Below are 13,026 nucleotides of genomic sequence, written 5' to 3'. Positions count from 1 at the left end.
TGTGTCCTCGATTGAAGGCGAGTGCACCCCCGCACATACACCCCCCCCCCCATATGGGGCCCCACACATACATACCCATAATACAAACACATACTGGAAATCCCTATCCCATTGAATAATGACTGATTTCATTTTGATATGAACTAAAAAATGAAAGTCAAAATATTGCCAAGAATTTTTCATACATAGACAAATTGAAATTATACAGCACTGATCACAGATAAGGACAAATTGCTACTGCTGAATTGTTAATTATATCAAAAATATCCCAATTTTGCCTCAATCTAGAATCTAAAATTTGGCGGAAATGTGTAAAACTAAGACAATTTGGGTTCAATTTGGCCGAAAATTTTGACTTTTAGTATATCGATGGATCAATATTTCTTGAAAATTTGGTATATTGATGGGTCCACTTTCAAATTCTTAGCAGCACACCCCTACCTAAACCAAACTTGAGTACCCCCCATCACAGGGGTTATGATGTTTCCAAAGACGAATGTTAATTGTTTGCACAATAATTTTATTGCACATTTGAAATGGTAATATTCTGTTCATTTTTTTAAAAAAAATTTTTTGTCTGGGCTCAGAATTACAGTCTTTAATTGCACTCTAGGAGTAATGGGAATTCCTATGGTGGCTACAGGATATGATTTTGTTGGATTTGAAAGTGTCATTTTAAAGGAGTCGAACTGATAATTTTACAGGACAGAGTACACCACTCTTTCATTAGCGATTAGGCCAGACTCCACCATGATATATTGCTGTATTTAAGAATGCCGGTACCCATTATACTCCTGGGTGGAGAGGAGTAATCAAGATTAAGTGCCATGATGGTGTTGCTGGCACTCAAACTCGCAATCTTCTGCAATGATTTCAAATAATAACTGAAGCTTTCCTACAGTACAATTTCATATAGACATTGTAAAATAGCATACTAAAAGTCAAATCTATTGTAGTGCTTTTTACATCATTCTTTTGTTGCAATGAAAACTTAATACACTTAAAGCCATATTATAACATTTGCTGAGAAGAACACCCTCAAAAATTTTTTTAATTCAGATTTTTACACGATTGTAATGTACTTTAGTAAACAAAGATTCTCTGCAAAAATCAAGACTTTAGGTGCTGTAGTTTTGTCAAAATCTGTGATTTTGAATAAACCGCCGGAACCGTCATTTTATTATTACGATAGAAATATTAGTTGAATGCGTATGTGTTGTTCATAACACAGTTCTACGTACACAGCGTGCGGGACACACACACACACACACCAGAGGATCATACTGTATTACAACCGCCGGAGTAACATGCATTGGCACTATTAGTAAATTCCAATTTTCTTTGCTTTACCTCTCTTGTTCGGCTCAAAATAAAAGGGGACATAATAAAAGCTAACATTTTATGGAAAATAAATACTAATCTATTTTTAAAGAAATGTTATAATATGGCTTTAATGTTATTTTGAAAATGCAATTAACTTTCCAAATCAATGGATGATATAGTACATGAATAATCTGCACCGATGGTTTTACACAATGTTTTCAGTGGATCACTCAGAGTATTAAGGACTCATTAATATTGGACCAAAATTTAAAACTAAATAAAACTAAACATAGCCACAGTTGCTAGCAACATGTTGAAGAAACATAATTAAGTCAATGTCAAAATGCTGACATTGGGCTATTCCAGTTGAAAGATATACACCCCCATGGAAGACATGAGCTTTATCTCCCACACAGGGAGTGTAGATTTCAAATGGAATCACCTGTAACCCCATTAAAAAAATCATACTCCCTGTGTGGAAGATTAAGGTTATGTCTTCCATAAAGATTTCAACTGGAATAGCCCATTTCAATGATGAATTAAGCCAGTATCAGATCATTATTGCATATATGCCTGTCTGATGATCAATGAGTGACAATATCGAACATATTAAAATTATATCATACTAGATTTCGCGGTTCTCGGGTTAGGCGGTTCTCGTGATAGGCCCATCTCTAATTACCCAACGCCCGTTACCTATAATACTTGTCCTGACCTTTCAAACTACTATACCTACGTCTCTCAAGGATTAAGAGACCACTATCAACTCTGTTTTGTAGCTGTGGACGCTTACTTGAACCTATAATCTGAAAACCCATCGTTCGCCTCTTCCAAACCCTGTCCTGCAACCACATCGGAGGACCCAAAAATACCCCAAAATTTTAGTAGTGTCTGGATGTAGGCCGTCAATTCAATCGGGAGAAATGTAAACGCAAACGGGTTATATAGGCCTTACCATAACTGATGATTTTTATGTTAATCATGTCTTTAAAATAGGCCTATTGGTCCGATGAGATGCACCTGTTAGTCACTGTAATGCTTTCCGATGCTCGCACTGCGCCCGTCGGCACTATGCGATAGCGCGATACGCACATGAGCTGGCGTTATCGCACCATGAAAGCACGCGTTAGCGAAACCACGCGCCTAGACGCCGATAAGCAGCGGACAGAGAGACGGACGGACACACCATAATTAGTATTAAGATATGTGAAAACAGTGGTCCATAAATATCTATCGCCTAACCTAGCCTGTCAAATTACATGCTGCATGACGGTGTTCTTAATGAAAGCGTAAATAACAGACAATTCAAATAACAGGTTTGCATTTTCATTCTTTCTTAAACAGTTTAGTGTTTTATTCCTTTTTCCTGATGAAAAACACAAATCTTGTATGACCCTAGCATACTCTTATTGTACAACACACCAAAGGGGTGCGTTATTCTTAGACTTACCTGCCCTACATCCAAGTACGTATCCAACCAGGTAGTCTTATGGACTTCACCCATGTGATTCTCAATTGTTATTTTACGTGATGACACCTTCCCAGATATCTGTAAGATGTGATAAAGTACAGTACATTTTTCAATATTTCTAAACAATATTTCCCCACTATTTCTTATGTATTTCTTTATTTTTGGGTGGCAAAATTTCCCTCCAAATGCAAACATTTCCTCCAAATACCAAAATGTCAGTGAAAGGAGATTCTTGGATTCCAGTTTTATTTTCCAGGCATGCTGCTCAATATGCAAAATGGGGCAATGTGATGTATTCAACACATCATTGTGCTACCTGGGCCAGAATGTAGATAATGCCAAGAAAATGGTAATTTTCTCATTCAAGTACGTATCCAACCAGGTAGCCTTATGGACTTCACCCATATGATTCTCAATTGTTATTTCGTGATGACACCTTCCCACTGATATCTGTAAGATGTGAAAAAGTACAGTACACTTTCTTTTCAACATTTCTAAACAATATTTTCCCACTATTTCTTATGTATTTCTGGGTGGCAAAATTTCCTTCCAAATGCAAACATTTCCTCCAAATACCAAAATTTCAGTGAAACGAGATTCTTGGATTCCAGTTTTATTATCCAGGCATGCTGCTCAATATGCAAAATGGGGCAATGTGATGTATTCAACACATCATTGTGCTACCTGGGCCAGAATGTAGATAATGCCAAGAAAATGGTAATTTTCTCATTCTTCTAGAATATTGCAAGACTTAAATTTACTTTAACATAACAAAAACAATAGGTGCAAAACAATAAAGGTACCAGTTATTTTTTACCCCTATAACTGTATATATCCTAAACAAAGAAAAATTAGAACCAGCAGCCAATAACTGCATCATTTAGTTCAGATTTAAGACCTTAATTATAGAGTGTGTTCAAGGAATAAAGACACAATGATCCAACAACCCAAGGAAGATGTAAATCATCAGTTTGTTCCATTGCATACCCTATTGATTTGTGCACAATTCATTCTGGAACAAGGTAACTATATTCCATTGATTAGCACATTAGATAACTAATTCTTTTATTCTTTAAAACCAATTTAAAAAATGAGGTCTTAAATCAGAGTTCCTGGCTGCTGTTTTAAATTTTGACATCTATTTGTCTTTGTTTATGATACACAGGGGTGAACACTACTGGTACCTTGATTCTTTTGAGATCTGTATATTACTGTACCTCTTCTCCACTGGCACAAGTGCCAAAATAATCACAGCAGTACATTTCTTCCCGTGGGGGTGCAGCAGGGGTGGCAGTTGTTGGTATATTTGCAGTACATGTCCATGATATATCTCCACATTCTACTTCTGGAGCACATAAACCACTACCACAAGTGTTGGGTGTACTGGTTGTAGGTGCACTGCTTACTAGTGACGTGCTAACAGAAATTATTGCTCCTGTAATTAAAACATGCATAGCAAAAATTGGGTTAAAAGTAGTAAAATCAGACACTTAGGTTATTGGCCCTTTGTACAGAATGAAGTCCCATCAAGCACTAGTGTTGCACAATGCTTTTGAACTGTGAATCAAATCGAATTAAAAATTCAAGTAAAAGTAAAAATAAATGGCTCAACATCCTGTAAATTCAATTATGGATTTAATCACAGAATTGTAGTACAGATCCCAAGACAGCCATTTATTCTACACGCCAGAACAAACATTTTCGGGAAAGCTTAATTGAAGTAAACACCCATCTTATCCAAATTTATGACAGACAAGTACCTTGATAGCCATCAGTCAAAACAAGATAAAAGGACTTAATTTCACAAGCCTAAACATTATAAATGTCCAATTCACTCTGTGTAACATTTATTTTTAAACATACAAGTCATTTCATATTTAGAAAGCAAAATGATGCTACTACGCTTGTCAAATAATTTGGTACACTCACTGGAGCACATTCACCGGGTCAACCAGCATTTTCAGTGGATTTTATTGGTTATTGCTGATAATTTTTATTGATAATAGTTTAGAGCTAGATACTGTGGTCTGTGGAGACGGGTGTACTGTGGAAAAGAACTGTTCATCACTCCGGGGCAAACATATCACACATCCAAAACATGTCGCCAAATTAAATTACAGGATCAAACAATGGATGTCCAGGATCCTTTTCACAAATTCTACACAGTTTAATCCAGGATTCATATCCACTGGTCAAACTCACTACCGGTACACTACAAACTACAGGATCAAACGACAGATGGATCCGGGATCTAAAATAATTTTACAGTCGGTCCAGGATTCAAATCCACTGGTAACGAATTACTAGGCGCAGAAGATAAAGGAATTAGTGATTATTTCTCCATGAATACTATTTCATGGTTTGAAAAAGTCAAGTTTGTGGAATTTCCAATGCTGAGCTTGACAGTTCCTGCTGCAATAGGACACCATATAGCAATGGGTGCATTTCTTTAGACCTTCAGGTAAAACCCCAGCGGGTTTTGAAGGGACAGTGCCCCTCATTCGCCCTAAGGCTTAGCCCAAGCATTTTTGAAAATGAATGTACAGTTTTAATATTAAATGGTAAGTTAATATAAGTTCCAAGGCATTAGCCAGAGGGGTGTCCAGGTGTCATTTGGACGCCCTGTTTTCAATTTGGACTTAATAATAACTGAATAAGGTATTTTCGACCATTTTGGACACCTTAAAGACACCCCTCTGGCCAAGGCCAAAAAAAAGTTGTTTGCATGTTTTCGCCTGACCGACCGTCTCGGCAGTCCCGACCGTATATTGGTTTTTTTTGAAAAAAGTTTTTTTTACAATTTTTCCAAAAATGTCATGAACCAAACTTTTCGTCTGACAGAGTGAAGATATAAAAGCTGTAAAATACCATTTCCTGCATAGATTAATTCCCCATGTCCATTCCTATACCTGGCTGAGGGTTCTGATTTTTGTATTATCATCCTCAGCGTCTACACAAGTAAAACATGTTGAACTTAAAAATGCAGTATTTTAAGTCTGCCAGATGCATGCATGCACAAGTCAAATAAAGTAGGATGTCTTTGGTGGAAATTCAGTGTTTAGTGTGAGTGTTTAACATACATACAAGTACTTCACATAATATACTTTTGGTACTTGAAAAAAAATACAAGCAGAAAAAAAGAAAAAAAAAAAAACTTGACTTTTCCCAACCAGCCCAACTTTTGAAAGTGATCTGTGGACAAGCAAACAATTGATTTTTTTGGCGGGTAATGCCTTATGAATAGAACTAAACTGCAAAACTATGACATTAAAAATCAGACTTTTTGTGTAATTTCTTCATTTTTATATGTTTATTTGTGCGTATATATGGCCACACTTGGCGCAGCAGTATACCGACGGGCCTGATATGCCTACCACTGACACCAAGTGTGTTTAAAAAAAGATTTAACTGCTTTAAAAGTAAAAAATAACATGGAACATTTTAGGCTTTTTAGGTAATATTTACCCGGATATTAAATTACACACACTGCTCTGACATAGACTGTAGAAAGAACCATTATGACCACTTGCTGCACCTGTAATACATCTGCACTGCAGCTCAGTGCACATGACTGTCCTGCTCCTGTATCGGTTCATGCAGCTAGTCAATGCTAGTGCAGGGATATGAGTGAAACTCCCACTTTGTTGATCAAAACCCCCAAACCGTTGCTTGAAAAGCTGAACATGTTGAAAAGCAAAGATAAAACGTAGCTTGTTCGCATTTTGGGGCTGGATTAGACCACTTTCTTAGCAATTACAAAGAAAGAAAGACAGGCCTGCTGCCTGACCGAATCTAATTTTACTCCCAGATTGCATTCGTCTTCACGCAAGCGTACATACAGCTTGTAGTCCAATAAATCTTAAATCTACACATGCGTGGTAGAATTGATCCCGGGAATCGATTTCCTGTGGGCTTGGGCGGGGTTAGCGGGGTAAAAGTTTTCAGGAGGCATCAATGAGATGTCAACAGTGAGAGTGGGCATTAACCAGTCTCAGATTTTATATACTCTTTAGGCCGTATAAAATTAATGTTTTGGTTCTGGTCCCCTCCCTCCTTAATATCTGGGATTTGTCAGATTTTTTAAAATAGATTTTTCAATTTTTTAGACTTTGGAATGATCAGGCTATAGCTAAACATAGGCCTACTCTTTTCTTTATCTTTGCCTTATCAATAGAGGTGAGAATCCTGTTTTGAATGCCCAACCACAAATCCCCAAGCACCCCCCTGGACGCTCTTGCCAATTAATTTCCCATTCACACATTCGCGGTTTGTAAAAATTGGGTTGTACATTATGTTTGGTTTGAAAAACTAATAAATGATCACATCAAACAGCCGTGGGCTTAAGGTGTGAAGCGGATGGTGTTCATATGTAGAGTTCGTCACCGGGGTTCATCATGTCGATCCTTTGTATCACTTTTTTTTGCATCACTTGCTCTAGTTCATCATTTTATTTTTTATCAAGTTTTTGGGGTGTAAGGGGTCCTCAAGCGCTTAGCATCACAGCCAGTGATGTTGAGGTCAGCAAGCCCAGTATGAGTGAAAAGCGAAAAGTAGTAGTCTGCTGATGAACCGTAGAACACTCAAGTCAACCTCACCTCCAAGCTGATGCACCCTGGAAACTAGTTCCTCGCGGTTCCAGGCTAACGAGAACAAAGCTAAGGGAAGGAAAACTTCGAAAACAAACCTACTGCGGCGGGCCAACAACCCGCCCAGTCCAAGCAATTGTTACGGAAACTTCAAGAATCAAAGAAACTATAAATACATGACTTACTTATTGCGGTCGGAGAGGAGAATGAAGGCTGTGAAAGCATCATGGCAAAACATGGACTAGGAGTGAGGAATAACAATGGAGAGAGGCTTGTCGACTTTTGTAATCTAAATAACCTTGTGATTACTGGAGCAATTTTTCCTCATCGACAGATACACAAGCAAATGTGGGTTTCTCCAGATGGAAGAACAAAGAACCAAAATGATCATGTAATGGTAAGCAGACAGCACAGGATATTTGTGCAGGATACAAGGGCCATGCGGGGAGCTGATATTCGGAAATGCGCTTTTATAAATGCGCACGTGACCCATGGGCACGACATACCAAGACCAGCAAGCGTGACCAAATCCTCATACATTGACCACTATATACAGAACGGGATAGGAACTCTGTAGATAAATATCATCGAATTTAAGTTTTTGCAGTTCCGAATTTGTAATATGTTATCAAAAACAACATTTTGAAAGTATTTGACGACGGAAAAACATATTCAACGAGGGAAACGTTTACAATAATCACAAAGTTGAAGAAAATAGACAGTGTTGCTGCACAGCAGTCGGGCAGTCTCATGTTGTTCCGCCTTTGCATTCAAATGTATAGAAAGACCACTCGCTATGTAGAAGGTCACTTCGAGACTAACTGTCTATAAGCGGTTATGGCAGCGCGGAGGTGCCGGTGGTCACGTGTGCATTTATAAAAGCGCATTTATATATAACCAAAGTACACTGCTTATTGATAGAATTAGAGATGGAGTAGACAACAAGTTGAGAGATAAACAGGCTGGATTTAGAAGGGGGAAGAAGTACAGTAGAGCAGATTTTTGTTTTGCGGAATATTATTGAGCAAGTCGTAGCAGTTATACATTACGTGGACTTTGAAAAAGCGTTTGATTCCATACAGAAGTGCTGGCTATAGGGCAAGAAAGACACATTTTAAGGGGAGCACCTTTTGGTAGTTATGCGCGCGAAGCGCGCTAAACATTTTGCCATATTGAAGCTAATCTGGTGCAATATGGTACAGAAAGTGAATAAATTGGCACTTTTTTGGTTAAAATGGCAAAATATAATGTAAATTTGGTCAGAAACACAAAAACGTCTTAAATGTCGGGCGGTCATCATCCCACGGGGGCTAGTTTGGTTCTGCTCCTCCACACAAACAGTCTGCCAATGATAACGAACTGGTCCTTTTTTATTGGCTAACGGTTTTCTGACGACGTCATCCAGCTTGACGTCAAACAAAACTTTCAATTGGTCGATCGGCTAGACGGCTACTTCATTATACATGAGCAATTTTGACCCGCCATAAGTGCCCATTGGCAGACTGTTTGTGTGGAGGGAGCGTAACCAAACTGGCTGCGGGGGAAAAAAAAGTGAGTGCCAGAATGGTTCAAGGAGAAAACTGGTGTGAAGCAAGGAGATGTAATGTCTGGCTTTATTTTCTTAATTGTGGTGGACTGGATTATGAAACATGCAATAGAGGGAAATAACACAGGAATCCGATGGAAATTTATGACAAAATTGGAGGATTTAGACTTTGCGGATGATGTAGCTCTTTTATCATCTACCATCCAACACATGCGGGATAAGGCAACAAAACTTAGTGAATTTGCAGCAAGAACGGGTCTAAAAATTAATACCAAGAAAACTGAAGTGCTTCGAATAAACAGCAAATCCAACACCAGGATCCAACACCTGGTAGAAAAGTATACATACCTAGGTGCAAATGTTAGCAACCAAGGAGGAGTGGGTGAAGACATGAAGAACAGAATTTGCAGGGCAATGGAAAAATTTATGATAGTGATAACCCAGAACATTATTATTAGAATTATGTTTACATTTTCTTATATACCAAGCACTGGGAAATCCAATTATTTTAATAGCCAATTACTAATTTACAACAATGATGTAATCTTGGAAATTTATAACATTACCCTTTCTCATTACATCACTTCCTGGAGTTTTCCCCAATATGATGTCACTTTCACTTTACAATCTCAGGGGAATTCCAAACTATCCAAAATTAGAAATGATTCAATTTGTTTTTGATCAAGTTAATGAAGATCCCCAGACATGTCATCACCCATGAAATAACTTAAATGTTGTAAACAAAGATAAATAATCAAATTAAATTACAACATCATGTGTTTTAAAATAGCAATTGGCTATTAAAATAATGGGATTTCCCAGTGCTTGGTATATAAGAAAAATTAATGTAAACATAATTCTTCAAAGTTTATAGTGTTGTTCTGGGCTAGCTAATGGTGAAAATAGCATTTTGGAGGATCATGGACCATATGTGCGAGGATTTTATGCAAAAGGTTCTAAAAGTTTTCAGTGGACTTCGCTGAACAGTGATCTTCGCAGTACAAGTGAGCAGGGTATGCATCAAGAACATTGAGAAATATAACTTTACAATCATCAACAAGAAGAAGGCTGCTGGCTAAGTAGAATTATTAAACAATGTCTTTGAGTGTATGATTATACGCATTTGTGTTCTCACACAGTGTTATAAGTATAATTGTCAAATCATATTTTACTTTTGATTAAAGATTTCGATATTGTTAACTTATTAATCAGTGTGTTTTGTTGTGCATTCTGAAGTAAATTTGGGAAAGGGTTCTTTTGGCCTTGAGTCATATTAAGCAGCTCGTTACAGAAGGCTGACAACAATTGAGCACAAATAACCACGACGTCATTGCACTGAATTTTGAATATCGCGTGTTGAGAGCCGGCTGTTTTTATATATTTTTATTGTCAATATGAGTTTGTTTTTAATAAAACAATGTGATTCGTGCTTGATAATTATTTTTTGCCGGAGTCATCCTTTTAATACCCTTTGATTGTCGTGTAAAAGTTTTACATACATTTGAGTTTTGTGTGTTTTGTCTGACAACATTTTGTCTAACTATCATGCGTAAGACTTTTTATATAGCTAGAGTGTGTATGATATTAATCGTAACAAAAATACAAGCATATTCAAAAGTGTTTGCCCAAACACAAAAGTGTTTGTACCAATTGCTTATCTTTCTTTAGGTTACTATAGTATAATCTTAACTACATGGTAGCGTAGACAGAATTTTTCAGAGCGGGGGCAAAGAGAACAAGGCGACTTTAGGCAAGATTAACCAAAAATGGGCAAAAATACCTTAACATCACGGCGGCGGTAGCGGCGTATCTAATGCCGATACCAATCTGTCAGTACATCGCAACACGTCGGTACACTTTTCCACAAACCAGTAAAATAATGATCTGATTGGTGGAGCGGCTAAACCCAAATTGATTTAAATATCTCATAATATAAGCCGTCGGTTGTGCTACTTGGTGTCCAAAACTGGCTACCTCACTGACAGCATGAATCCGGGGAAGGATGGATTTTCTCCCTAACATAACCCTTAGGGCCGAATTTACCATTGGGCCAGATAGGCTCGGGCCCAGGGCCCCCAAAATGTGGAGCCCCAAAAATTGCCCTGTACACGTTCCTTTCTAGGCCGACAAAAATTTTGCACGCTTCTCGCCAACTGGCCCTTTACATAGCAAAATCTACCTTCATTTTAGATTAAATTGTCTGAAATTGATTTTTTTTTCGGAACTGCACGTCTCCCTCAACATGCTTTCTCTACCTGCCACTGTCGACCTTATAGTAGGCCCCTAAACCAAAATTTGGCCACTTGAGGGCACATGCCTTCCTCGCGGTGAGTTTGGGGCCTCCAAATTTTGGCCTGGCCCAGGGCCCCCCCCCCCAAAAAAAAGGTAAATCCGGCCCTGCTAACCCTCGGCTATACCACTACATGATGAACACGTAAATGTACGGAAATCCGCTGTCGATTATAATCAAAGAAATTTGAAGCACAATTTTTACCTAGTTAGTACGAATGCAAAAGAAAGAGACTGCTATATGATTTAACAGAATGTGCACAAATAAAAAAGACGCTGTCGACTGTTTCTGAAAAGCCTAAATTATATTTGAGCGTTTATGTGTTTTATTTCATACAACTTACCTGCAAAAGCTAGAAAAAGCAACTGTATTTGACGGTACATTTTAATCCAAATCATTATCACATTCTTGAGGAAACTGAAGAGGTAAACTTATCTCTATAACACACAATCGATTATTCTAGTTGAATCGCAACTCATCACTGGCATCGACAATAAATGAAACAGTGAAAACCTGACTTAATTAATGCTAAAGGCAGAAGAAAGACACATTATATCCGGAGAAAACATTAATATCCATCAAATTTCTTTAGCGGTTTCCTTGGTTATGTCACGCACGCATAGCTTTCTTTTGTTATGAGCGACGTGTACCCTCATCCATTCCATTAGAAGACACTCACTTATATTACGTTTTTACCCAAAGCAACAGGTTTTATGCTCATAGTTCATAGCTATATTAATAGACAAGCGATTGCAATGACCAATGAGCTGGATCGTTTCTTGGCACTGGAAAGAACAAATTAAATTAATCACTTCATTGGTGAAAATACAATCACTCTTAGAGCATGTTGTTAGCGACTGAAGTATGACATTGCTAGAATTATACAAAAAGCAATATTGTCACGAAAGTAATGCAAAAATTTGTTTGCATTTTTTTTTTCAATTACATAGGCAACTTGTTGAACACTGACTAACAAAACAGGTTTTTGTCCTTTTTGTCCTTTTGTCAAAAGAAAGAGACTGCTATATGATTTAAAAGAATGTGCACAAATAAAAAAGACGTTGTCGACTGTTTCTAAAAAGCCTAAATTATATTTGAGCGTTTATGTCCGATTGCAATTTCTTTGGAACCCTAAATGCGATTTTTGTGGAATACAAAGTGTGTGAAAGAAAAAAATCTGCTCTTTTACCTGGAATAACAATGACATTGACAAAATAATATGATTATAAATGAGGGTTTTTCATGAGGGTCTCCCCTTAAGCCACCTGAAATGACCAATTGGTATTTTATGGTCATTTCAATGTCTTCTGTGTAAATATATGTACAGATATTTTTTCCATTTTATCGTCACCGGATTGTTAATTCATTTTTACTTCACCTACAACAAATGAAAAATGATATTAACATAACATTTTTCACAAGCTAGATAAGACCATATATTTACAATCGTGGCAAATATAAAAGGGCTGCAGTAGTTGAGATATTATGAGGTTGGAGGTAGAACTTTTTAAATGACCCACGTATAAAGAAAGATTGCGAACGAAGGCTGTAGTCATGGTAGTACAGTCATGGACAAAAGTTTGGAATATTTTTTATTTTTGTATCAAATGCTCTTTTCAATCATATTAGGAACAGGTTTATTGTTCTGGAATAGTGCTCAGTTGCATTTAATTGAAAGATACAAATGTCCTGAGCTTTGATGTTTACATCACACAGTTTGTCAATTAAACAAAGAATTACCCGAAGAAGTGCATTACAATGGGAGGATCACACAATTGCAACACTTTTTGGCGGTCTCTTTATATCACAA

At 37.4% G+C, this 13,026-nt stretch overlaps 1 protein-coding gene across 2 annotated transcripts in view; it reads right to left on the bottom strand.

Moving 5' to 3' along the window:
- The window catches only part of LOC140148596 (uncharacterized), a 77,789-nt gene extending 65,916 nt beyond the window's left edge, over positions 1-11,873 (bottom strand). Inside the window, exons 1-3 of one of the 2 annotated variants that reach the window (XM_072170604.1) lie at positions 11,560-11,873; positions 4,012-4,229; positions 2,774-2,872 (exon numbers count right to left, since the gene is read on the bottom strand). In XM_072170604.1, the coding sequence (XP_072026705.1) occupies positions 2,774-2,872; positions 4,012-4,229; positions 11,560-11,614 (372 nt within the window). In that variant the 5' untranslated portion in view covers positions 11,615-11,873. Of the gene's footprint in view, positions 1-2,773; positions 2,873-4,011; positions 4,230-6,259; positions 6,337-11,559 lie in introns of those variants that run through there. The other variant, XM_072170605.1, reaches the window with a different exon arrangement.
- Between the last annotated feature and the right edge of the window lie 1,153 nt (positions 11,874-13,026).

The sequence above is a fragment of the Amphiura filiformis genome, chromosome 3 (assembly GCF_039555335.1).
Source record: "Amphiura filiformis chromosome 3, Afil_fr2py, whole genome shotgun sequence".
NCBI classification, from domain to species: Eukaryota; Metazoa; Echinodermata; class Ophiuroidea; order Amphilepidida; family Amphiuridae; genus Amphiura; species Amphiura filiformis.
The sequence above is the reverse complement of the archived record's forward strand: the minus strand, read 5'-3'. Positions and strand labels throughout refer to the sequence as shown.